General features: G+C 55.2%; 1 protein-coding gene across 1 annotated transcript in view; it reads right to left on the bottom strand.

The window, feature by feature from the left end:
- Positions 1-1,171: 1,171 nt before the first annotated feature.
- ARRDC1 (arrestin domain containing 1) overlaps positions 1,172-27,155 on the bottom strand; it is a 36,313-nt gene continuing 10,329 nt past the window's right edge. Inside the window, exons 2-8 of the mRNA XM_065854111.2 lie at positions 21,704-21,814; positions 9,342-9,392; positions 8,684-8,838; positions 8,040-8,222; positions 7,504-7,680; positions 6,437-6,848; positions 1,172-5,540 (exon numbers count right to left, since the gene is read on the bottom strand). Of these exons, the coding sequence (XP_065710183.1) occupies positions 5,476-5,540; positions 6,437-6,848; positions 7,504-7,680; positions 8,040-8,222; positions 8,684-8,838; positions 9,342-9,392; positions 21,704-21,814 (1,154 nt within the window). The 3' untranslated portion in view covers positions 1,172-5,475. The remainder of the gene's footprint in view (positions 5,541-6,436; positions 6,849-7,503; positions 7,681-8,039; positions 8,223-8,683; positions 8,839-9,341; positions 9,393-21,703; positions 21,815-27,155) is intronic.

Here is a 27,155-nt window from a genome sequence, read left to right as displayed (position 1 = left end):
GGGACCCGCCGGGGGAGCGCCCGCCCACCGCCCCCGCCATAATTAATTAATTAATTACCCCCCAGCCCCCTCCCCCGGCTCCGGCAGGATCAAGGCGACATCCCCCTGAGCCCCAACCAGGCCCCTCTGGTGTGTCTTGCCGTGTGGGGACCCAGCGCTCCCTGCCTGGGGCAGGGGATGGAGCTGAGCCCGTCCAGGAGGGTGCTGCAGGGATGGGGTCCTTCCCCCTCCGCTCCCCCAGGATGGAGTGACCGTTCCTTGCGCAAACAACAAACAGCAGCGGCTGGAGAGCTCCAGCATTGCCCTGGGCTATGAGCCCACCCTGCTCCGGGGATGCTCGCCCTGACACGGGAACAAGGGAGGGAATCGCCCACGTTCATCCCTGCTCCTGCGAACAAGCCAAGCGGTCCTGGGGACACGGCGAGAGGGAGGGCGGTGGGGCAGGGTGGCTGACGGGGACAGGGGGCTGGTGGCACCTCTGCGCTGGCGCTTACTGAGGCTCCTTCCTCAGCTGGAGCTGGGGATGCTGCCGCCCCGGGACAAACCTCCCTGGGCCATTGGAAGGGAAGAGGCTCTCGCAAGCAGCAGTGGGAACGGCTCTCACCCCACCTCAAACCCTGCAGCTCCGCGATCATTAACGTGAGTGGGGCGAGGACAAGAGCTGTGTTACGACAAACTCCCCCTTTTCCCGAGCTGCTGCTGCGATCCCCCAGAGGAGCCGCAGAGGCCGGGGCAGAGCGCAGGCCCAGCGGCCTGGAGCCAGCAGCCACCTCCACCATGGCGGCTCCGTCCCCGGCCCGGCCGGGCCTACATCGCCCTCTCCCGCCCCGCGCAGGGACCGGCCGCGGCCCGGCATTCCTGCCGGCAGGAAGAGGCAAACCCAACGCCCCGGTGCTTCCTCCGGCCGGGAGCGCCCAACAGACCTTCCCTGTCAGCGGTCACCTCACCCCGCCGGGTCTGCGCACCCCAGCGCCTTCCCCGCTGAGCTGGAGAAGCCGTTTTGCTGTGGAGTCGGTTATAAACCAGCTTTGGAGCTTCAGCTGCAGGCGTGGACGCCTCCTCTGAAAGCCAACGGCCACTTCTCGCCCTCCATGCCAGGCCCTCCCAGAGGATCTCGGCGTAGGGACGTCTCCCATCGCACGTTTGCGCCGAGCAAAAAGCACCCACGGTCTTAAGAAAGGAGATCTTTATTTATGCTTTTCAGCTCTTTACATTTGGTGGGTTAAAACCGAGGGAAAAACACTCCCCAGAAGCCATGGTAAACGTGTAAAACTGCTAGTTTACATCTTAAAACCCAATAATAAATTGCACAAAGTCTCAGGTTGTACAGAGCCATCACAAATATTGTATAAAACCCTCAAATCTGTAAAGAGAACCACAGGAGTAAATTACAGCCACGAGTACTGGTACAAGAAAGGGCACAAGTTTTGGGGGTTTTACGCCCCCAGTCTCTCTTGGGGAGGAGAGATGGGACATTCCTGTTGTGGACAGGAATACAGAATAAAACCCAAAGAGCCCCCGAACATCCGTTATCTCCCATCCTGTGCTGGCTCAACTGGAAAACTTCCGAGCAGAAAATACTGTTACAAAACTACTGAAAGCTGAGCAGCAAGCTCAAAAAGAATCACTGCCCAGCAGAAAGAGCCCTCATGTCCCCTTCCCCATCTCCTGCAGGCAGCGGGACAAGTGCCAAAGTGCGACACAACACTGGAAAAGCCAAAAAGATGGAGGCAGCACATGTGGAGAGTGGGACAAGCACAAAACCATGAAGAACAAAAAAAGAAAGACATGATATTTTTAGTATTTTCCATTGAATGTTGAGTTTGGAAATAATGAGCTCACAAGCTTCTCTGTTGCCCCACTGCGTCCCCTCCCCATTTCAAACTAAACCAAAACCAGTTGCTAAAAAAAATTGAGCTGGGAATATGAATGAGTTCTTATGTGCTGAAGTTAAAGAGGCTGAAGCCAGAGGAGAGAGACAGGGACACACACCCCAGACGTTGGGTTTTGCCCCATCGTGCCCATCCCAAGGACTTGCTGCCATAGCGCCCTGTGCCCTAAACCGACTGCGGGCATGTCTAATGAGAGCTGGACTAACTCCTCCATCTCGTGGTCCTGGACCGTTTCAAAGGGTCCGTGAAACATGAACGAGGTTCTTCAGGTCAGGCTCCAAGTCCCTGCACAGCGCTGGGGCTGGGTGAGGAACGTTCCGAGCAGGAACGTTGGAAAGCAGAGTTTTGCCCGTTGTGTCTGTGAGGTTTTTCAGAGACAAACTCAGGGTGATGGCCAGAGCCAGAGGTCTCAGAGAGGCCTCTCCTGGCAGGAGCTGTGCCCAGTCCTCGCACCCACAACAAGGACCATCGTGAGGTCAACTTCCTGCTCCCTGCACAGCAGCCGGTGGTGATGGACACTCTTGACCAGTGAAGAAGAACATGACTACTTGCTCCTTGCTTTGCAAAGGGGACACTGTACAGCAAGAGGTGCCGAAGGACCAGTCTGTAGCAAATATTGGGGTGAGCACTGCAAAGCACAGGGCAGGAGCTGTGCGAGATGCTGCTGGCCCCTCCACAGACTCCACTGTGAATGGTGCGTTCCCAACTGTAAACATTAAAGGAGGGTGGACACTGGATGGGGGTCTAGAAGGGCATCCCAGCAGCTCTGGCCACGGACCAAACAGCATTCAAGTTCCCCAGCCAAAGAACACGGGTTGGACACATCACCAGTGGCTCAGCTGCAGGGCTGGAGAACAAGGAACCGGGAACGCAGGGCCAGCCCAGGCTCCTCTCCCACAGCCCGGCTGGGTCAGGATTCTGCAGCCCAGCACGTCCAGAAGCACTGACAGCGCACAGGAATGGTCCTACAGGCATGGAAGGATTTGGGTTGAGGCCTGAAAGGAAGGATATGTACTGCTGGCAGCAAGGAGCGATGGGCTGAGCCAGGAGAAACAGGGTCAGCTAACTGGGATGAAGAGATGTACCATTACAACAAACACACCTGCCTTGGACCCCCTGCGTATCAAGCATGCTTTTCATGGCAAAACAGACCACCGGGCAAAGCAGAGAGCCCTAAATATAATAATAAAAGCTGGGCAGATGTACGACTTGAGCAGAGGGTGAAGAAGGAACCGCAAGTGCGAGACACAGATCACACCTCAGGTTACTCACAATGACAACGTTTAGGCAACACCTACACGCTTCAGACACACTATCACCAAACTGGGGGTGCGGGGAAGAGCTTTCTTCCATTTTAAATAAGTTTATTCCAAATGGCTCTTCAGGAGAAGGCACAGGCTGGTGGTCTCCAGCCCTGGCAGCCAGACCTTGGCTGTTCCATCTCCATCCTCCTGAAGGGAGAGTCCGCTCTCCCCTTCCTCCCCACCACCCCAGCTCTCGGGCGGCAGAGGCACCGTCCAGGACCCGTGAGCCACTGGCTCACACCACAGCCTGGGGAAGCAGCAGAGCAGCGGCTCCTCTTGCCAGAGCTGAGCCCACATGCCAAACTCCCTCCGACCACGTGGAACCGCGATCAGGCTGCCCCGTGCTTGTCTCCCCCGAGCTGCCATGGCAGAGGTCACCGTCCTTCCCTGGAGAGCACAAAGCTCGCTTCATTTTGTAAGAAATCAGCAAGGTGCATTCCTGGATTTGGCATGAATGGGCACATGGAGAAGCGTCAGGAATGGATGAAAAAGCACAGCGTTTCTCTTAGAATAATTTATTAAATACAGCATTAAAATTTGTATTTATGAATTCAATCATTAAAAACAAAACTTCATCTCATATATATATATATATATATATATTCAGGGACAATGACAATCATCCTATCAACATTGGTGCATGTTGTGCCAGCACTGCTCAGAAGGGCACCTTCTCTACACTATCCTTAAAGCGGTTCAACACTTAAAATAAAAAATAAAATAAAATAAAATAAAAAGCATTTGCAAAGAAAGAGTGCAAAGCAGGGCTCATCCCCAGCTGCTGCCAGGGCTGTGCAAAGGCTGTGTGCTCCCCACAGGTTTATTAGCTACTGCCTGCCCAGCATGGGGCAGCTGGAGACCAGTTCTCAGAGGTGCCAAAGATCTGCAGTCCACAATTTCTGCGTGGCTGGATGCCTGAGGCTCTTACGTAGCTGCTTTGTGGTTTCCTCAGCTTGGGCAGTCAATACGAAACAAGCTAAACAAGGCGTGGGGGGGGAAAGCGCAAAAGAAAGATGTTGGTTTACATCCACCAGCTTCTTCCCCCGACCTGCCAGGTCCAGGTGGTAAATGAGGAGCACCAGTTTGTGTTCCCACTCCCTCATTTTCCCATCCTGCTGTGGCTCGAGAAGGCTCAGGAGACAAGTGATAAATTGGTACCAGTGTATGGAGGGAACATTTCCCCTCGTGCGCTGGCTCAGCAGCGCAGACCTGCACGAGACGCCAGGATGAGCCCCGAGGGAGGGCTGTCCCCAAGGGAAGGGGCTCCAGGGACAGGGTCCTTGGGCAGACTCAGAGGTAGCATCGGACAGACTTTTCTAACTTGATTGTCACATAATTCTGACCCGCTGGAGGCAGCGGCAGCTGGATGGAGAGGGCACCCTGCGGGGTGGGAGATGGGACATGGGGGATCGGGTCCCCCTGCTTGCAGATCGACCAAACTGTTGATCCCGGGCGCTGCGGTGGAGCAGCGAGCAGGATGGACTCTCCTACAGGGCTCCCGACAAGCTGCCCTTGCTGAAGAGGGCCAGAAGCTGGTGGGCACCCCCTGGTGACACCGGGCTGTCCCCCCACAGCTCACCAGGGCTCTTGGATTATGAGCAGGTGCCCCAGTGAGCTCCTCGCTGCTCTCACCACACACAGGCTGTGGGGGCCAAGAGAACCAAAGGCTGCCAGTCACTCACCCCACAACACAGGTACAGCAAGGGCTTGTGCTTTTGGCTTTTTAAAAGTCCCTGACCTTCCGAACCTGTTTACTCCAAGAAATCTCCTGTTTCAGCTACCCTTAGGACCTATAGGACAAGGAGGAAGGGCTGTCAACACCATTTCTGCAGAGCATATGGCCCCTAAAAGAGAAGAGAAAGTCCACACAGCCCAGCCTTCACCCACGGAGGAGACATGCCAAGTCAGGAGTGTTTCAGATAAGGCATCACAGGTGCTTCGATAGTAAAGCAGTTAGTGTTGACTACAGTACTCTAAACACAGGCTGCTGCAGCGGGCGTCCCCGGGGCAAAACCAGTTCTTGGCGCAGCAGCGGGAGAGGGTTTGGTTTCCCAGACCTCTCCTACACACACACGGGTTGCCCTGGCTGCCCTTTTTGGTTTTTTTTCCCCCACTTTTCTTAGAGAGAGATATAAAAAGCCCAGGCCGGGATGTGTCATTTACCCCACCGAGCAGCCACAGAGATGAGAGGACGCCTTGTGCTGTCCCAGACTTTGCAGTGGGCAGGCGAGCCGCGGCGCCCAGGGTGCGCAGCGCCGGTGGACTCGGAGCAGGGTGGGCTAGTTGCCGTTGCTGATGCTGGAGTTGGCATTGCTGCAGCTCTGCTCGTAGGACGGAGGCGCCTCTGCTCGGGAACAGAAAGAAGGTGGTTATGGTGGGTGTTTGGGAGGTTCCCTTACCCCAGCTGATGTATGTCGGTGCTGAGCGAAGCTGCTGACACACTGTGCACACAGGCACTCTCTCTCCAGCACCCCGCAGAGGAAAGGAAAGAGGGTTTTTGTGTGCACATGAAGGATTTGAGGCAGCCAAGCCCATCCCTGTCCTGATGCCTACAGAGGTTAAAATCAGCACCTCAAATCCTGTTCTGTTTCTCCCTTTCTTTCACGAGCATCCTCATGTAACCCAGCACCTCCAGATCACTGGTGACACGTGCTCCCTGTGCCCCGAGCCAGGGCTGAGGTGACACATCGAGTGTGTCGCTACCCCAGCGCTAACAGACGGGTTCATTTGGGCAGGACTGTGCTGACAGGCACCGCAGTCCCTGCCACTCGGGACAAGCCAGGCTGCAGGAACCCAGCCTGCTGGGGTTTCCCCAGGTTTTCCGCCCCGGACGGTCTCTCAGCTCCCGCCCGCACAGCCCGTGTCTCCAGCCCAGCTGCGCACCCACTCCCAGTCAAACACAAGATTTCAGTTACATGATTTTCCTGGCTCTGCTCCACCAGCCTCACCACACGCCAAGAGGCTTTTTCTATCAGTGGGAGGCTGAAAGCCCGTTTAAGAACAGGGAGATCCTCTCATGACAAGCCCAGGGCAGGCAGGGGTGTAGACGTGGGAACAGCCGGCCAGCTTTTACAGCCGTAAGAGGAGATTCCTCTCTGCCTGCTTTAGCCTCTGCAGATCTCACGATCCTCTCTGACACCCCTACACCCCCACCCAGCTCACAGCTAGCAAATACTCTTGCCATAGGAGACGCTTCCTATGACGCTGCAGCCCATTTAGATGTGAGGAGGAGCTGCTCACCGTACGGGTACCCCCACGTGCTGTATTCCGGAGGCAAAATGAGAGAGCTGGCCGTGGGGACAGGCACCACGTTCCCCTCGGCGTAGTAAGGGACAGTGGCTCCTGTCGACAGGCAGAGCGTGGGATGGTTTGGGGAGCCCGTCTGCTCCGAGTCCACCCGTATCTCCTGGAAGCTCAGTCCTGGGGCGTAGCTGAACGGCTGCTGCTGGGAATGGCTTTTGGTGGGGATCGAGACATTGTCCATGGGGTGGTAACCGCCAGCAGCCTCCTCTTCCTCCGGGGGGGCGCTGGGTACCACTGCAGATGGGATGTGCTGGATGGAGCGGGAGGGGCTCAGGGGCACCCTGTTCACAGCAATGTTACCAATGTAAATGGGGAGAGTGACGGAAACCTCTGGTGACTTGAGGGAAACCTGGAAGAGAAGGAAAAACAGTGGCATCCTCTTCATTATACCCTGCGCTGGGAAGGTTCACCTGGTACAAGGGCTACGGAGTTCAGCGATGGAGCTCAGCCCAGAAGGGAGCACAGAATCGTAGAATATTATAGTTTGTGTTGAAGGGACCTTCCCAGCTTCCCCAGTGCCACCCCTGCCATGACAGGGACATCTTCACCAGCTCAGGTTGCTCAGAGCCCTGTCCAGCCTGGCCTGGGATGTCTCCAGGGATGGTTCATCCACAACCTCTCTGGCCAACCTGGGCCAGGCTCTCACCACCCTCAGGGCCAACAATTTCTTTCTCATGTTCAGCCTGAATATCCTTCATTTAGTTCAAAACCATCACCCCTTGCTCTGTCGCAACAAGGCCCTGCTCAAAAGTCTGTCCCCATCTTTCTTCTCAGTCCCTTTTAAGTACGGAAAGGCTGCAATGAGATCTCCCCAGAGCTTCTCTTCTCCAGCTGAACACCCCAGCTCTCTCATCCTGTCCTCCCAGCAGAGCTGTTCCAGCCTCAGATCATTCCTGTGGCTCCTCTGGCCCCTCTCCAGCAGGCCCATGTGTGTCCTGTGCTGAGGGCAGCACAGAAGTTGCAGCAGAGCCCACTGGAGCTCCCCGTGAACACCAAGTACTCACCTGGATGTAGTAGTCGATATGTATGAGGCTACAGCCCTGCAGAATGGACTGGGGCAGTGCCGGAACGAGGATCTGCTCCTTCCATTCTGCGTGTTTCCAGGCTTTCACCCCTGAGCCTTCCACCTCCGCGATGGTCCTCAGGTCGTAAATCCAGCGTTTGGATTTATAAGCCACTTTCTGTACAGACAGGAGAAAACACAGCTAGATGACAGACTGCGGATGGGTTTGTGTCTAGGAAAACCACCCAATTCCTTTGTCATATAAAGATGAGTACAAACCTAACGTGCATATTGCAGGGCAGAATCACCCATTATTACACAATAGATTGAATTGGTATAAGCAAGATGTTCTGCCACCTTTTTCCCCAGGAAGGCAGAGATAAACAGAGTTAGCCACAGGTCTGGACTCCTCCCCGCCACCTCCCAGGCACATGTAGCAGAGATACACACTGTGCTGAGAACTGCCCCAGTTTCACAGAGGCCTCAGGGGTATCAAGTACCAGCACAAGCTGAAGAATCACATTTTTGGATGCTTACCTGGAGCAGACTGGCCACCACGGGCCCGGTGTCCCGGCCCGATTTGTTCTCTATGTCGGTGCGGAGCTGGATCGCTTGCCCCACGATGTACCCTTTCAGATCCGAAGTGGCGGTCAGGATAACGTTGCCACTTTTCACGAGCTTGTAGTTGAACTTCTTGGTGACTGACATAGTGTTGGGCTGCTGCAGGACAGCAGGGAGACAGAGATGTTGGCTCACGAGCATCAGAGAGCCTCCAGAAAACACTCAGATTCAAAACAAGCAAGCAGAAATATCTGCTCTAGGTGGACACAAGGAACCAGCAACACAGCACAGCCACATCACTTCTCCATCCCCTCAGATTTGCTGTCCTATTAGTTGCTCTTTCCTCCAAAGCAAGCTCCCCAAACCCAGGTCTCTACAAGCACCAGGTGCTATTGGCAAACACGTCTCTGCGTGCTGAAAATTCACCTAAATATTTCAAAGCAACATGTGGCAGAGTCAGAAAACTCCTGGGAACAGGGACTGATGGCAAAGCAGGACAGATCAGGAGTCCTTGCCCTGCTCTTGCACAGGCAAGACATTCACTCAGAGTTGTCCAGACAGCAAGTGTGGCAAGTTCTGAGGCCTTGGCACTTCCCCACCACACTCATCCTCGTTCTTACCTCAATGTCAGGGATGTCGTTCAAGTTGAGAGGGCAGAGAATGTAGAAGATCTTGTTGCATTTGTAGTCCTTGGAGAAGCGAGGTGTGTCTATCACAGCTTTCACCTGATGGAGGACCTTGCCAAAAGGACCTTCAAAGGATGTAGGAGCAGAGGCTGGAGTCCAGAGAGAAAGAAAAGGATCGTAAGGCTGAGTCGGGTCAAGCGTTTCTGAACTGGAAATAAATGGTCTCTTTAAACGGCTTTTTATCTTCATCTAAAGAGTTCTGCAAGTACCTCAGAGAAGGGGATCCCCCACCAAAAAAGACCTGGGACTGAACAGTAAAGCCTCAGAGACCTCGCTGTGACCTCCTTGCAGAAGGGACCCTCCGCAGCCATGGATTCAAGAGCAGAGACCCTCTCTCTGAGTGCTGGGTGCAGGATAGGTGGCTGCACACCGACCAGGACCCCTGTGCACACCTGGGTCACGCTTGGAGAGGCGTCAGCCACAGTTCAGACCCGGCTTTGCATCATGCAGAATGTACGCGCTTGTCTAAGCTCCTCTGCTGCTCCCCGTAGTGTCTCTGGCCAAGCTGCCAGCTCTGCCATTCCTCCCAAACCCTGCCCAGCTCAGCTCCAGAGGCTGCAAAAACACCTACGGCTGTTTCTCTGCGTCATACCTGGCAGCAGGAACTGGAAGGGAAAGCTGTGCTCTCCAGCCGGCAGGACCCCTGCAGAAACAAGAACCAAAGGTGAGCGGGACCGGCCATCGCCTTGGAACAGCGTTTTCAGAGCGTGATCTTCCGGAGAGAGGCCACCAGCTGGGGAACAGCACCCAACTTGTTCAGCTGCCTTCAGCCCACCAGGCAACTCCGTGCTCGTCCTCCAGACCCAACGAGCAGTGCTGGAGTCCATAGAATCATAGCATGTCCTGAGTTGGAGGGGACACACAAGGCTCATGGAGTCCAACCTGCATCTGCTGCCACCCATGTCACCTTGTGACAGGAGACATCTCCATCCCCAATGGCTGGGTCTATCTGAAGATACGCCAGAAATAAGGTAGTTTGTGGCAGGGTTTAGGGATCCCAGTGCCACAGCAAGCAGTTAGTCCCAGGCTACTGACACAGGGCATGGAGAAGGGATGTTGAGTGTCTTCCCACAAGCAGGCTGCAGTCAGTCGGGGGGAGGCAAGAAAGCCCAAGCACCGTCTGAGGGCGATACGGAGGTCTGGTGGGCATCAAGTCACTGTTATAGCCTTGGCCACACACCAAGCCCCACACAGACCAACAGCATTCAGCAGCTGGAAGCAGAGGTCCTTCTCCCAGGCCTAAGTCACCTCTGGTCCCAAGAAGGGCCCTGCAGTACCTCAGCCCAGCTGCTTCAACAACAGAAGCCAAGGAGAACGTTTCCACACGTTAAAACATCAATACAGGTTTTCTTCAACTGCATCCAGCTCTGCAGAGGTGGCCTTGAGGGCAAAGATCAGGGCCAAGACTTGGTGCACAGCTAAAACAACAGCTACAGACTCAGACCTGAGTTGATCCACCCTCCAGTGCTCCCAGTTCCCTCCTGGGATAACCACAGCAGCTGAACTGGACCCGCAGCGTGACCCAGTAACACCAGGCAGCTCCCAAAGTTGCTTCGGGTAAGAAAAGTATCAAGGTTTATTGATAAAAATGCATAAACGTGGTTTAGTGCTAGAGTCAGGTTATGGTTAGACTCAATGATCTTAAGGGTCTCTTCCACCCAAAATTATTTTAGAGAGGTTTTGTTTTTAAAGCGGCGGTGCTAAGGGAAGACCTGGACACCTATCAAATCAAGCTGTGTTTATTATTCTGCTTTGGAGGATCATTGCTGGAGGTACCAAGACTCCAGGTTTGGCCGGCTCTTCGCTTGATGCATGACGGAGGAGACAGCTTGCCTGTTAGCAATGCTGGCTCCGCAGAGCTGGCAGTAACAGAGTCCTGTCGTCAGGGGATTAAGCGGATTACGTGATGTGGGAAGCGGGGAAGAGAGAAGGGTAAATCCCTCCCTGCCGACCCTGTGACCCAGCAGGCGGAGCGGAGGCGGCGTTTTGACTCGGTGCATCCTTCACGGTGTGAAAAGCTGCACCTCTGCCCCTCCGCTCGCTCGGGCACCCCACGGGGCCCCAGGGACACCCCAGTTAAGGTGCATCCCGCCTGCAGCACACAAGTGGGCAGAATAAATAACACGCCGAGCATCCCATCGCGTATCGCTACAAAGGCAAGGCAGGAGAGAAGGAACAGATGTCTATTTATACACTTTGTCCTTCACTTCCATCAGCCCACCCTGAACATCTCCCTTGTGACTTTCCTCCCTGTCCCCCCAAATACAACCGAATTCTGGAGGCTAAAATGCAACACCCTATCTTGTCACCAGGTGGAGGCACAAAGCCGGTGACTGCCAGGCCACGCACAACGATATGGGGCAGCTTCTATTCCCTTCTTGGGAAGACTCGGTGAACAGGAGCAGTTTGAGATGTAGCAGGTGCCTTTGCCTGTTGGTTACCGAGTAAAGCCTGGCTGATACGAATGACTCAACTAACCCAGGGCTTGTTTGCTGCTCTGAGGGTTTGTGCCTTTTATCGGGCACCATTCAACATTGATCTTATACCCATCACCTGTACTTCTTGGCAAGCAAATCGATGAACTGGAATGCATAGCTCTCCTGTGCAGGAAGGGGACTTGCTCCATCTGGAAGGGAGAGGGAGCAAGTGCTGTCACCATGATGCCAAAGGGAGTCCAGTGGCTACCAAGTCTCCACCAAGACCTGGAGACCCCCCAGCTGTGTGACCTGCAGAGCCCCAGATAACCACGCAGGACAGTGATTTCAAGTCTCCTGTTAGAAGCATGAAAGTTCACAGTCTTTCTAGGACCCTTCAGAAGAGCCCACAGACCCCACGAGATGAAAGTCCCTCTTCTACCTTCCAGGTGACATGACCTAACGGGTCATTTTGGCCAAGGTCCTGCCCAGCTCACGCGCACCAACAGAAAGCCAGGCTGGCAGCGGACCTGCGAGCCCTTCACGTTCAGTTTCCAGCCCCTGCAGAAACCCAGGGATCCCAAAGGTTAAGGGCGGCACCAGGAGCTCTCGCAGCTCACCTGCTGAGGATACAGTCGAGCTCTCAGAGCCACCGCATGACGTGGTGGCACCGATGCAGGTTACACACAGGTCACCCAGCCTCTGAATCAGTCACCAGATGAGAACCAGACAGGTAGAGCACCCTGACAGCTCAAACCAACCCAAGCACCCAGAGAGCTGTCGGCTCACAGGACACTCAGACTTGCCATGACCGCCGCAGGACAGGGAACAGCCCGTAAACCCCTCCTGCAGCTCCCGCCCGCGACAAGCTGCCCAGGAGGGCTGGAAAAGGCCGTTCCTGCCCCTCCTGGGCAGTGATGAGTTCCAACAGCTCCCCAGACTGAAGCCGTGCCCCATCACAGCTCACACAGACCAAAAGCATCACAGCTCATGGTCACAGGATCCAAGCAGGGAGCCGGGGAAAGCTCTGCTCTCCACTCCATTAAGCAGAGAGATGCTGCGGGCAATTAGCAGTAGCTCTTGTTTCCAGACCCGCTCCTTCCAGCCCACGCTCTCCTTCCCCCAGAGAGAAGCATCTTTACGCCTGAGATCCTCCATGTATGGGGAATTTTCCAGCAGGCTGGCCTGAGCACCCAGGTCCCACCCGCACGTGCAGGTGCCACCGCATGCAGCTTCATTTGCTCACAGAGCCCCAGTGTCCAGCTGAACACCTGCATTTCTTGCCCTTATTACAAGCACAAAAGCTGTTTGGACAGGTTGCTGGTGGAGGGGCAGCAGCAGCACCCTCAGCCCTGTGTCTGGCTGGGGACCCCAATCCTGGCTGTAGGCGCCTCAGCAGCCCAAAGGGGCATTTCAAGAAACCCGCTGGTGCAGAAAGCAGAAGGGGTGTTGGAGTTCAGTGCCAGAGGTATTTCAGAGACAAGGGTTAATAAAATTAAGATGAAGAAAAACAGATGATCCCGATGAAGACAGGAGATTCCCCTTTCGGTCTTCTGCCACATGTCTGGTGCCTCTGGCAGGTGGAAAGCTGGTGAGTCCCAAACCGAGTGCCCCCTTACAGCGGGAAGGCAGGTGGTGGCAACTAGTTTTGTACCCTCCAGCTGGCAACTCTGCTCCTAAAAGCAGAGCTTCCATTTCCAAATGCTGACTAGTCTTGATCTAGTGGGGAACATGTGCAATTTGCCTTGTCCTAGCCACCCTGTGAGCATAGGCAGGGTACAGTCTGACCTTGCCCCAAAACCCAGGTACCTCTCACATGGAAAACAGCAGCAAAAGCCACCTCGGCTCCCTGCGAGGGACATCCCAGCGCTTGCCCGTCCTGTGTGGCCACCACCATGACAGGACAGGGCAACGTGTGTACCTTGGAGAGATCCCCAGACCACGGCAGGTGAGACACAGCATCATGCACAGCACAGAGCTGCTCTGCCGCCTGGATCCACTGTGCAACCCCGGCATCCGAGCAGCCAGGGGGACACAAAACCCATGGGAAGCCTCTCACTGCCCTGTCTCTCCAGCCTGAGAGCTTCAAGTAAAGATCCAGGACATTTAATGTGCTAATTCCACCTGCAAGGTGGCTTTGCAACAGAGACTGTTCTCAGTAGCAGGCAGTGGCAAGGTGGTTTTTTCTGATGGCCACCCTAATATGCAGAAACCCAGGAGGAGCGGCACTTTCTGAAAGCTCCATTCTGAGCTGCTCCTGAACCAGCTTTGCTAAAGCAAGCCACAGACGGCACACAGGCAAGAGCAGGTCAGCAGGAGTTCAGCATCGCTCAAGGGGTCTCCGACAGCCCCACACAGCAGCTTGGAAATGCACTGTGAGAGGAAAGGGCTGCGCAAGCCACCGCAGCCGCACTGAGCCATTACCTCCCCATTCCCTGAAGTCTGAACAAAGGCCACAGTGTGCTCGGCTGCAAAAAGCTTTTCCTGAAGTTTACGTGCAGCTAAAAATACCCTGAGACAGTCATTGGGCAGCAGAGGCAGCTGGATTAGCAGGGTTCTGCTGCCGGGCTGTACCTGCAGCAGCCGTTCCTCCCGATAGGAGCCGAGCCAGCAGAGATCAGCCGCCCCCACGCAGCCTTTGGAAACACTCTCCCTAAAAATTCCTGGAGGGAAAGGAGTTGTTGCACCAGACAGCCTAGAAAAAACAAACCCAGACAACAGGAGCAGCGACAACAGAAGAGCGTGGAAGAGCAGTCTTACTATGCACAGCGGAGAGCGACCTTGGAGGTTTCCCTGAATCCAGCAGAGATTTGCCTGGAAGCAAACAGACTCTCGTGTTCACAGCTCAGCCACTCCACGCTGGGATGGGGGGTGTTCGCTTGTACCAGTGAATGTGGAGGACTGGGAGGACTCATCATGTGCAGAAACACCTTGATCAAGAAGGCTGACACTGAGTCCTCTGCCAGGTCCCTGGGAGGTAACCTGGGCCCAGTTGGGCTCCCCTGCGCCACTGGACCCTGCAAAGTGTCACCAGTGGCAGGGGACACATCCCTGAGCCCAGCCCGGCGTGACACGACAGACCTCGGTGCTGCAGCACCGCCCCACAACACTCAGGGCACCTGTGGTCACACTGATGTGCAGCAGAGGGACAGAAATTAGCTGGTTTTCCCCAGGGTTGCGTGGGGTTCCCATGCAAAGCTCAAGCTGACTGTACCCCTGAGCCCACCCTGCCACTGCGCACCCTGTTCTCTCCCCACAGCATTGCTATGGGAAAACACAACACCGTCTCAACTGTTTGCGGAAGAAATGACCACACGTCTGTAGTTATGCTGCTAAACAAAGGATCCAAGTCGAGTTTACTCTGCCACAGCTCGCGTGCTGAAAGGGTTTGGGCTGGAAGCCGCGGGCAGTCACAGCGTCTCTGGGTGAGGCTGATTCCTTCCCCGACACAGCCGGAACCTCCAGGTCGGTGGCAGAGGAAGAGAAGCCAGAAAAGGGTTGGGAGGTGCCTCGGTCACTGATGCACAAACACGACGGCCTTGGCCGAGCCTTATTACTCACCCTGTGCGATCCCAGGCTCTGGTGCGCTGGGAGAGTCCAGACCTCTGAGCACACAGCAGTTGGCAGGGCCAGGCGAGGGCAGCGTGCGGTACGACACACACCACACTGCGATCATGGCTAGACCAGGGCAAAAAAGATGAATGTTCTGTGTATCACTCCCTCCATCCCCCAAAGAGGATGGTGTCATTTGCTCCATAGCCACAACCAGGAGCCTGGAATGTCTCCCTGCACCCCAGGCACAGGAGCTGGGGAATGGCTGGACCAGGGATGTTGACCCGATCTCCAGCTCTCCAGGCCAGTACCCCAGGCAGAGGCAGCGGGTTGTGCTCCCTCCTGCTGCTCTAGAGCAGGAACAAGCTGTGCCTGTGGAGTACACGGAATTTTTGGGTCTAGCAGAGGAACAGCAGGCCCCGCCATATGGCAATTTCTCTCTGGCTACTTAGCGAGTGATGCATTAACCGTGCTGGCCAAATCATGTAGTACGGAAAGCTACCTGGCGCCTGCTGGCCCATTGCTCATAGCAATATAGTGTTTCTGCTGCCTAAAATCAGCCCTCGTGGGGAAGCAGAGCTCCTCGGAAGGTGCTGAATTAAACTCATACCAGTGCTGCTGGTGCACACAGGTACGTTCTTCTCCAGACTCTCCAAGCAGAGAGCAGGAAAGCAGCACGTTTGTGTTTTGCACTTTTGGGTGGAGAAGCAGGCACCCCTGCCCTGTGCTGCAGGTACCGATCCCCCAGCTCCTGAAAGAACCGTCCCTCTCGCTGCGATCCTGACAGCCAGGACATCACCTTGCCCTCCTCTGTCTCTCCTCATCCACCTTTGCAGCCCAGAAAAACAGAGTATTAGGCATAAGCAAAAAGGTCAGAGCTGCTCATGCTCACATGAGGCTGGACCAGAGATGTCAGCTGGGAGGCATTAATTTATTCAGTGCCAGGGCACTTCAGGCAATGCCAGGCCATTGCAGTTTTAGTGGGAGGACTCCAACTCAGTCTCTGGTGGATTAAGCTAATACACGGGATTACAAACTGCAACAAACGAGGGTAAACACACACATTTGCTGGTGCCATCCCTGCAGCAGATGCAGGTGCCTCAGAGGGAGCAGCCGACAGGCAGAGGAGCCACCTGCCAGCAAGCACAGGCAGACCTGCCAGGAAAGACTCCGCTTAGTGTTACTGAAATGAGAGCTCCCCGTCTCCATCAGAGCTATAAACACCGGCAGGACGGAGCACAGTCCCAGCAGGCTCCACGCTCAGAGCAGCAACTCGCTCATGGTGGATCTGCACACACACAAACACACAGCACCAACAACTCCTGTGCCCCGACGCGGTTAATGCTGCCGAGATGGACACAGGAGGTACAGACTGGGGAAGAGAACACACCAGAATGCCCAGCACTGAGGCTCTGGCTCTGCCGCTTACAGATCTCCACATCAGCACCTTTCAAGTGACATTTTCGGTGAATACGCAGGATCTGGCAGTATAGCAACGCTGCAAAACAACTCAGGATTAACAGTGATCTGTTGAGGCAAGACAGTGGGAAGTGCTGAGGAAGCTGCTGTGACCCAAGGCAATTACAGCTCCTTCCACACAGTTTTCCTGGGCTGAACCTGCAGTTTCTGGTCCTGAACCCAGCAGCACAGCATGGCCAGGAGCACATCTGTAACTGCTCCCAGCTGGCCAGGGGCTGCCCAGGAGCATCACCCGCTGCCTCCCCACCTCCTGCTTGCAGAGCGATTCCTGAGCACAGAACCAGAGACCCACATCCTCAGGTCACTACGCTTTCTAAATCCAGCTAGAAGACAGGGTCGGCACCCTGTGCCCACCGTTGGCCACGAAGCTGTTGTGCCAGGCGGGCAGAGAACCACCCCAGGGAAGAGGTGATGTACAGCTGACCCTTTTTAGCTTTTTGTGCAAGAAACCTGCCAGCAAAGGAAGCGCATGGAGCAGCCAGGAATTCCCTGCAGCGCCTTCTAGCTAACTAACAAGCTGCCAAATGTAAGGTCAGCTGGAAATTACAGCCAGTTCCCCAGAAGGGTTCAACTCAGGTACAAGCAGGATTTAAAGGGAACAGAAGAAAAGTCTGTCTTTGCATGTACAACCCATCCCACAGGGCAAGAGCTGTGTGTGCAGTTGGAGATACAGGGTGTGCAAAGAAAACAGCCCCGTGCGGGGACAGGCACAGGATGGATCTGCTCCTGGATACGGGCAGAGCTGCAGCAGGGGAGGGGAAGAGGGGACGGCCTCCACGGAGCTGAATTACTTCATTGTATTGGCTTGAGAGAAGCATCTCTCTGTCTGAGAGCAGCGGGTACAAGCGGGTGCTATTTTGTACAGCAACTGCTGTACTTGATCTCCTGTGCCGCTGACACCCACAGAAACCCAACACCCCCCTGCTTGCGAGGTTCCTCCCACCCCTATTGCATTTCTTTGCAAAAAGACGACCCAAGAAAAACCAGCACCAGGGAGCAAGTGTCCAAGTCAAACCCAGGCTGAGTGGGAAAAGCAAATCCTCCCTCAGCCTTCCCTCCAGAAGGCAAATAATGAGCCTCTCCCGAGAGCTGCCCTTGGGCTGAGCGAGCTCCCCGGCGCTGCACCGTGTCCTCCAGCAAACAGCAGCCACAGGCTCCCGACCAGCTGGTACATCTGGCACTTCCCAGCAGCTTTTATGTAAAGAAGCCGAGTTCATTAAACCGCTGGCCTGTGTGTCATTGCCAAGGCTACAGCACAGACCCTGCGCCATGCCCCAGCAGCTTGCGGTGCCTCCAGCTTGTCCAGACAAGCACGGACATGAGCGGGGTTCTCGGCTGCAAAAGCACCGGTCGTCAACCTGTGGATGCTCCAGTGGGAAGGCTGAGCCCTCTGCACACTTGGTGCTGCTCCCAGGAGGGGTGAGAAGGGAAATGAAGGGTGAGGCCAGTGCCTTAAATGAATGCCTTACGTTGCAAAGCAGGCATCTGGGTTATTTCGGGGCCTGCCTCATTTCTCATGCTATGCATACCCTTCAAAAAAAAACCAAAACCAAACAGCATGTAATACAAGCAACAGCTGATGCTACAGATGAGCTGCCCCCTCACTTGTTTCAACAAAAAGGTGTGTGGCTGGAGAAGTGTGCAGCTGCTCTTAGATGCTTAAAGAGCAATTCAAGCCTCAATAGTTTTGCAAGCCTCTCCCCTTCCTGTCACTTGTCCTCAAAAGAGCACGGCTCACTGTTTTTTAAAGTCACTGGTCAGCATGTGGGTAGGGAGAGCATGAGGTGGGTTGTTTTTCAGGTTGATCCTGCCCCCCTGCACGGTCCCCCCAGGTGCCAGCCCTGCTGGAGCACAAACCACTCACCAGGGACAGGCAAGACAGAGACACATTGGCTGCGTGGCCTTGGGGACACCTGGGATCCTCCCTCAACCACAGCCAATGCTATAGGGCTGGACATGCCATCTGCCAGAGTCTGGCGTCACCCTCTGCTGCAAGGACAGGCTGCTGCCCCTTGCCTTGTTTTTTAACTCATGGGTTCAAAAAGAAGAGGTAACAGCACTGCTGCAAAGAGGGGACACAGGAACAGAAGAGTCCTCCGAGACAGAAGCAAATTCCTCCCCTTCCTCCATCTACTTTTCATCCTCCCCTTCCTCCATCCATTTTCCATTTGTGCTGCCGAGAGGTGACATCCCCCTCCAGGAGGTGACATCCCCCTTGGCGGGTGAGATGCTCCTGCAGCACCGCACACAGGCAGCCCCTCCATCCCACCCACGGGGCCCCCGCGGTCCCTGTCGGCCCTCCTGCTCTTTCCTTTTCAGGGTGTGAGAAGGAACGGGGGGACACAGCCAGCCCTCACCTGAAGGTTTCTTCACGTTTTTACCCACATGGCAGGACCGTTCCATGCACCACCGCAGTATCTGTCCGCAGCCACTGCAACCTTTTGCCTGCGGCTGTGTGACGCTGGCCAGGGAAGGACTCACATGCGGGTGATCGGGCTCGCTCAGGAACGCTTCCAACTCCCATAACTCACCCGCACCCTGGGCTCCTGCCATCACCCGTCAGCACACACAGCACAACTCAACATCCACGTCCCTAGAGCCAGGAGCACAGCCTGCCTCAGTTTCCCCACCCAGATGGGTGTCAGACCTGCAGGGAGGCACCCAGAGGAGCACCCGTGAGCACTGGGTGCATCTCCTGAGAGGTACCTGCTTTGCCATCGGACACTGGAGCAACCTGTCCCTGCCGAATGCTCTTTGCTAGAGCCACGGGGAAAGGGACAGCTCTGCTCTGGGCAGAGCAGGCACCCAGGGACCATCCCTCTGCCGAAAACTCCTTCACACTCCGCTCAGGAAAGGCCGGAGCAGCTGAGAGCTATTCCTGGGGAGCCTAAAAACGCTGCAGCTGAGTCAGCGCTGAGGCCCTTGCTCTGCTGCTCGTGTCCACCGCACGACTCCCCTGGCAAACCCCAGCCGCTGCCTCGCTGCGGGGCTGTGCTGTGCCCGGACACCATGCTGCCAGCAACCTCCTCAGAGCAGACAGACAGACATGGAGAAGCAGCCCAGCTTCCCCGCTGCTCTGCCAGCCCAGCCATGCATCAATGTCACGGCGAGGGCTGTGACAGCAGACAGTTATCTTGCTTCCCCGTGCCGCAGGCTGGAGCGCTGCCAGCCCCCGGGGCTTTTGTTCCATCTCCGCACAGGCCCAAGCAGCAGTTCCAAGGGACGGCTGCAAAGCCATCTCTGGGGTAGGACTTGGGTCCAAAACCATCATCGACGCTGCCCTCTCCCACCCATGTCCCATCGCTCGCTCCCCTGCCTCCTCGGTGCACGGGAGGAAGGGAATGGAAACAACACGGCAAGCCCAGGATAATAATTCCTGAGCTTGTACCAGTGGCACAAAGAGCAAACGCCCCACGAGCTCTGCCCTTGGCTGCAATCCCATGTGCAGGGACCGCTCATCCCCTCCTTATCTGCTTCCTGGCAGCGGGGAGCCGCAGGCCGAGAGCTCCCAGCGGTTGTGTGCCCACGTTGCCACACAAAGCAGAAGAGCACAGGTCAGTGACGGTGAGCACCTGGCGTGCTCCTGGGAGCAACCTTTTCCCCATAACTGCACTATAGCTTTGCAAGACATAACGACACCACAACACAGCTCAGCTCTGGAGCGCAGGACTCTGCCATCCTGCAGGACAGATTTTCCATTCAATTCATTACGTCTCTGATAAATCATGCACTATTATTTCTTGCCCGGAGCTGCGGTAGCTCTGGAAGACGTCAGCTGGCCCGTTTTGTCCCCATCACACCCCAGGCACACGGCTGGGCAGCTGCCAGCTCCATGAGCGGCTCCAGCGCCCACCCTGGCCCTGGCTCACGGCTCGGGTTGGCACAGTCTGCAATACCAGCGGTGACAGATACCAGCGCTGCACTGGGCGATACGCAACAGGCTGGGTCCCAGAAAATTAAGAGCCAAAAGACTGGGGCTTTCTAGGAACAGCTAAAGAACTGGGAATACCAAATTTTGGTTGTCTTTGGAATTCAGGCCTTCAAAGGGGACACTTCACAGCCACGAAAGTATGTAGCCATTAATGCATTTTCCTTCCATCCCTCCCAGTCCACGCTGGTCCCAGTTGTCAAGGGGATGGCTCCCAAGGGCAACCTAAGAAGAATCAACTGCTGAAGCAGTGATCAAAATCTCCGAGGGGCTGCAAAACAAACAGCACACCCACCTCTTCCCGCTCTTGTCTCCTGGTTGGCTTTTGTCACTGCTCAGCTTTATCGGGACAGAACTGGCCAAAATATCACAGCTCTCCCTTGAATCATTAAATATTAGAAACAGAAGTTGGAAGGTGCATTTTTCAGTGCAGTTGCAGGTTTAAACCTCTCCAAAGTCCACAAACGTTCGCAGCCTCCAGCTCCCAACTCAGCTCAACAGTCCGCAGCACCTTATAAAGCCTCTGGGATTTTGCTGCCGTGCTGTTCACAACTGGCACTCTGGCTGTGCTCAGCACCACATCCAAAACCAGGCAGGAACATTTCTCGCTGCCCTCCCAAGCAGTTCACCTCCAACTGCAGCCCTGGGGCTATGAGCCAAGGCAAGGGGCGAGCCAGCCAGCCATCTGCCTTCGCCAGGAGCCCAGAGCAAGCAGCGCTCTCTCCAGTTGCTGGAGGATGAGGTCAGTCTCCCCTCAACGCTAAAAGCTCTGCTCGAAAAATTGCTGAGCTAACAGAAACTGCCACTTAGGCTTTACCCGCTTCCTGTTATTGGGTAAAGCAGCACCAGAGAGCCAAGCTCCTGCTAACCTGGGCTTTCAGTCACCGCTACAGCCACTGCCTTCAGCAGGTGAATCCTGGCACGTCTTGATTTCAACAGGAGCCAGGGCGCAGCATGAATTATTTGTGCTAAGGCTGACCTATTTAACAGCAGAAAGACAGCATTCATCCCAGCCCAGATTCCCCAAAGGCTGCCGGTGTCACTTTACCCCACAGGATAACACAACCCCACCGCTATCTCTGGGCATCTCGGCTTGCAGGGGGAGTGGTGGTAACTGTCCCAGGCTGTTCTAACACGAAACCAAAGTTTCTCCTGGAGAAGCAACATCTCCACATCCCTTTTAACACAAACTCCTGGTCTGTAACTCGCTTCTGTCAATCAGCTTTGATTGGCGTTTTGTGGCCACAACATGCATAGGAAACGGAGCCACGTGAACCCACAGGGCCTCAAACCAGCGGAGAAGTCGCTGCCGGCAGCCCCGTTTCAGGCAGACCACAGCCAGAGGATACGCGAGCAGTGTTCACAGGGCGGCTGCCAAGTTCTGCAGCTCTTCAGGATGCATCTCTGCACAGCTCCTTCTAAGCTCTTATAGTCTCTAATATTGGCTCCCATCCCCTGTGCACAGGCCAAGGCAGCCCAGGAAGGGGTACTGCACATCCAGAAGACACTGAAGTCTTGGTGACACATTTCTGTAGACCATCTCCAAATCCCAGATCCCTACCACGTCTTTGCAGACCTTACCTTTGTCTGCCAGGGACAGCGTGCTGTTGAAGTACTGCTCCTCCACGGTCCACGCTGTGTCATTGATCTTGTTAGACACCCCACAGCATCCAACGCAGCTCACCTTGATGGCTGGTGGGAGAAAGCACGCACGTAAGCACTGGGAGAAAGCAAAACCTCGCGTTCAGACTTGCTTCAGGTACCATATGTGGACTTGCGCAGGAGCAGTGCCTCATGAAAACACACACAGGGTAGAAAAATGGAGCAAAGGAATCAGGTCACACTTTGATTTCAAAAGCACGTTTTCCCCTTAGTCTCAGCACCGCTACCCCAGTGCTACTCCCAGCTGTTATCACCACTGAAGTCCTCAAAGTCCAGAAGCACTGTGCCCATTAACGCTTGTCCTGCATCAGGACTTATCATCCTTCATAAGTACTTTGCTTCTCAGCAGCCACAGATCACTTTGAGTGGCTTCCTCCTCCTGTTAGACACACAGGGCTTACGGCAAAGCTACACAGCAAGGTCTGGAAGCATCTGAGATGCTGTCTGACCCTCCCAAAGCAAGGAGAGGAATTGGAGCTACGTTTGTGCCTTGCCTTGGGAAAGTCACCCCAGAGCTCACCCTGCAGTGTGTGGCTTTCAGACGAGCTACGTGGCTTTCAGTACAGCTACTCACGAGACATCTTCAATTAGTCCTGGTCAATTCACAGCAGGCTGAAAGCAAGCTCTGATGTTGACACTGGACCACAGAGACAGAGCAGCAGGACAGACCAGCCCTGCTGCACAGCAGATGATCTGTGGTGCTAACCCCACACAGAGAGGACGCAGGCAGAGCTACCACAGAACAAACTGGGCTTTCAGGGTTGTCCCAGCCTGAACATCTTCCATCCTGATTCTCACCAGGTTTTGCAAGAGCTTTAATGGATCCCACAGAACTCCCTCACCAAACTTGTGAGGTGAATAGCTCTGCTGGCAGGAAGGTGGCAGGAACTACTAGATGGACTTGTTCACCCTTTCACCCACCTGCTCCCCTGTATTGAAGCACCTCCCTGGGAGGCAGGTGGTCAGTTTGTGTTGGCTCAAGAACTCTCCCTGTTCCCGGTCCACCAGCCCTCCCAGCCACACTGATCTCACCACCTCCACCCACCTATCCAAACACCGAGGGCTGCAGATGATGCTGCAGGCAACCACCCCAAACAGCTCTCCAGAGCCCCTGCCTGGCCAGCGTGACCATGTCCTCCACACTGCCTCAACATGGGGTGCAGAGAACCCCAAATCCAGCCCTCTCTGCAGAACAATGCATAGCTCTTACCCCAGCCCCCTTCCCAGTGCTTTGCTACGTGCATTTTGGTGGAATGGGCTCCTCAGGGCTAAAAGTCTCTAATCCCACAACAAAGAACGGCCTCCCCCCCATCAGATCTCCTGTCATAGCTTCACAGCACGACTGTGACTTTGAACACCAGAGCCCCTTGCAGTCAAAGTGCTGTTTTATTCTCAAGGGCAAAGGATAAGCAGCTCCAGATGCCAACTCTCATTAACCAGACATCAATACATCAGCTCGCTCGTTGGTGCCTGCAGTGTGCATCAGCATCTCCAAGGCAGGAGAAGAACAGGAGAGCTGCCCACACCCTGGCACACCTGATGTGAACAGACAGGTACCCCCCAAAGCAAACCATCACAGTGAACCCTGGCACACCCCCGGGTGACATCCAACCCTCTCTTTTGCTGGACAGCAGAGCCAAAACCATGTGGGGGTTTCAGCGTCAGAAGGAGGAGGGAGCAGTTTTGGCAGGGTGAGATCCTGCGTACTCAGGCGTTGGTACCAGCTCTCGTGGTCCCACCCTGGGCATAATGTCACATCTCTGGCTCACAACAAGCCTGTCCCTCTTGAGGTAGCCTAGATAACTTGGATGAGCTGAGTCAAACCAAGCCCAGACTCAACCGCTCCACTCCCACATTTTCACACAGGAGATGCGAGCGAGAAAAGCCCAACCAAGAACTGGAGAACATCCACATCCTTCAGGAGCAACAGCCCCTGAACTGGCTCCCCCTCAGCCTCCCTTCACCACAGAAGTTTGTAGATCACCACCATCTGCTGCAACACCAGATACGGGGATGACGGTCTTTAATTCAAGCCCGCTCGCTGCATTGTGGTGCTGAGGCACTCCCGCTCCTGGGAGACGGGTGGGTGGGCATGTTCGAGCATGTACATGCCATGGCCCAGCTCCCTTTCCACAGGAGACGGAGCCTCAGCAGCCAAAGGCAGTGGGTTTCAGCCTGACACTCAGAGCTAACCCTTGGCTGGTGGTCCCTGCAATGGTGGATCCCCCTATAATCCACCGATAGGACTAAAATCTGACCGCCTCTGAAAGTCTCGCCACCTCTAGCTAACGAGTTCTCCATCACAGGTGCAGGAGCTGTCAGCTCCAAGGCTTCTCAATCAACCCCCAACATCCCAAACTGGTGTGGCCACAGCCAGCCTGTGCCTACGGAGGAGGGATCCTGGAGGGACATCCCTGTCCTGTGTCCCCAGCAAGGGGCAGAACGTGGCTGGAGAAGGCTGCCATTCCAGGTGCGTGAGGGCAATACAAGCGGCAGAAACAAACATTTGAAGTTGAAAAGCTTGAAGGCAATTTCACAGCAATGGAGAAACTCTTCCTCTATGCTCTCCAGAGCTCTCAGTGTACCATTACCAGGCACACCAAGTCACTAGATACAGGACAAGCCTTGGAGCAGTCCAGGTGGCACAGGATTTGTTATGGAGCATCTTCTCCAACCTACTCCAGCAACATGAGCTCCCCCAGCCTCACTGGGGGAGGAATGGGACAGACAACAGCTCTGAGCAAACACATCGACCCATGGGCGGGAGCAGGACTGTGCCTGGATACAGGGATCACATGTCCCAGCTCATCACCAGGCTCCTGAAGAGATCCAGGAGATCCAATGAGATCCCCAGGCCCCCACAGGGAGGGTGATGCTGGGGCAGCAGGTCCAGGGCAGCCACGGAGCCCCCCCATTTCATCCCCACAGCCACAGAACAAGCGCCACAGGAAAATCCAGCAGCTTCAGGGCTCTTGTTCCCCCCAGGTTATGTAGGAGGTTTCAGAGACAGCTGGTTCAACAGGTCAAGCCATTTATCTCATTCCTAACCAGGTTTTGGAGCAGCTAACCATGAATTCAGCCTCTCCATGAGCACCCCAGGGGCAGGTACTGGGGACTTGCCCAAATGTCATGTATGGGCTCCTGTTCACACACAGGAGCAGGGACAGGGACAGATGACAGGCACAACTTGGGGATGCGGTGCTGGGGGCAGCTGCAAGCTCAAAACAGCGTCGGCGGGACAGGTCTGGCAAACCAGCACCATCAGAGCTGCTGCAACCGGAGCCACCTGAGGCGCAAAGCTTGTCAGCCCTGACTGTCAGGGAACAAAATGCACAGTGTGAGCCTTTCCAAGGAAATCTCTGTGCCAAGCTGCAGATAGAGCGGAAAAGAAGTTTCTACATCACAACAGGCCAGTTCCAGTTATTCAAAACCCAGTAAAAATGCCTCTAGAACCCAGTGCTACCAGTGGTCCCAGCTACCACGCTCCTGCTCCCTCTCTACCAAGGCTGCTTTGAATAAATACAGGAAAAAAACATCCAAAAAATCTATAGGAAGTGAAAGGGGGAGGCAAAGAGCAGTAAGGAGAGAGGAAATGAATTACAAAGCCACACGGAAGACAAGAGCCCTTCACCCCTGCAGTCCCCCAGGGATTCAGGGAGGCGGCAGCTTCGCATCCAGCCAGACACATCTTCAGCAACGCGCTGCAGCACGCGCCAAACGCTGGAAATAAAAGGAGACAGCTCCGTCATATCCATCTCTGCACGAAGTAAAAATAGAGATGCCAGGAGCTGGGCACGTCTGCCTTCTTCCAAGGTGACTTAAGGAGAGCAGCCGTAGACTTCAAATTACTCTTCCCCATGCCCCAGCGTGCTGCCCTCCTCACGGGAGCTGGTGCTGCATCTCGGGCGAGAGGAAAGTGGAGGACACGCATCCCCCGCCCTGCCAGCAGCAGGTCGTCCATGTACATCCCTCCTTCCAAAATCCAGGCACGTCCAGTCTCAGCAGCCACTCTGCACTCGGCAGCAGGGCCAGACCCAGTCCCAGGTGACCCCCTCAGGTTCAGGTCCCATCGGTGTCACACACCCGCTGCAAAAGGGACAGGCAACAGCCAGCGGTAGAGGGAAAGAGACACCAACAGCTTGGTTGGTTTGGGGTTTTCTGGGGTGGGGAAGGGATGCATCAGAAACCACAGCTCTTCTTCCTTCCCAAGAGCCCAACACAGAGGCAGGAAGGGGATCTGGCCTCTAATGTGGAGTCCTCTAGAAGAGTGGCTCATGCTTTCCTCCTCAACTCAAACCCAAACCCATACCTGGGCCCAGGCGGTGAACTGTCTGGAGCTGACACACATTGAGCAGCACCTCCCACACCAGCACAGCCTTCAGCACAATCAGACGCTGATGTGGGTCCCCAAGACCCAGGGGGACATCCTACCTGCCACAACTTGCCAGCCCGTCGCACAAGTCACACCCAACACCGCTCTCTGCTCGGAGGCTGTGGACAGGCCCAAAGTGAAACACTGAGTCGTCGCTACAGTTTGACCCGTCTTTCTCCCTGTGGGCAACGCTCCCACCACGCACAAGCCCAGCTGGGGCTCAGGACCATGCAGCCCACTCTGCACTGGCATTACTTTTAGCATTATTTAACCTCCAGAAGCAAGATCTGCTGCTCAGCCATTCCACACCCAGGCCGGCACTTGCCCACTGCACCCTCCAAGAGGCTGGACCAGCAGTGGAAGGGACAATCCCTCCCTTCCTGGCCCTGACCTTTCCATGAGCCAATTTCCAGAGCAGCAGAGCCCATCCTGCACACCCCAGCTCAGCAAAACCCATCCTAAGGGCTAGAAGTGCCTGTTCTCCCTGGCCATAGCAGCAGGGCTGTATTTGGGGGCTGTCAGGATGAGACAGGAGGACCCAGCCGGGTCTCCCACACAATCACAAAAAGGCCAGATCCACCCAACACGCTGCAGGAAAGCCAGACCAGCTCCTCAACAGCCTGTAAAAACTCCACCTAAGGCAACAACAGGGGAGTGTTGGCCCTGCTACATGGCAAAGCGACACAGAGTCATTCTGGCTACGCACAGGTTATTTTAGCCAGAGTCCAGCCCAGCAAATCCATGCAAGTAGAATCAACACACGGAGGATGTTCTTATTCCAGGAAAACACAGAAGTCTCCAAAGGGAGACCGGGCAGGTGTGTGCCTATAGAAACATGGAGCAGCAAATCTCCGAGTTCTCTCCTAGGCAGGTCAGCCCCCTCCCCTCTTCCATCACTTTCTTGAGAGCAACAGGAGAACGCACATTTTCCAGCTCCTCTCCAAAACCAGGGGTCAACATACATCCCAAGGGAAGAAATAACTCTTGGGCTCCTGTTCA

This window comes from Patagioenas fasciata, chromosome 20 (assembly GCF_037038585.1).
Source record: "Patagioenas fasciata isolate bPatFas1 chromosome 20, bPatFas1.hap1, whole genome shotgun sequence".
Taxonomy (NCBI): Eukaryota; Metazoa; Chordata; class Aves; order Columbiformes; family Columbidae; genus Patagioenas; species Patagioenas fasciata.
The sequence above is the reverse complement of the archived record's forward strand: the minus strand, read 5'-3'. Positions and strand labels throughout refer to the sequence as shown.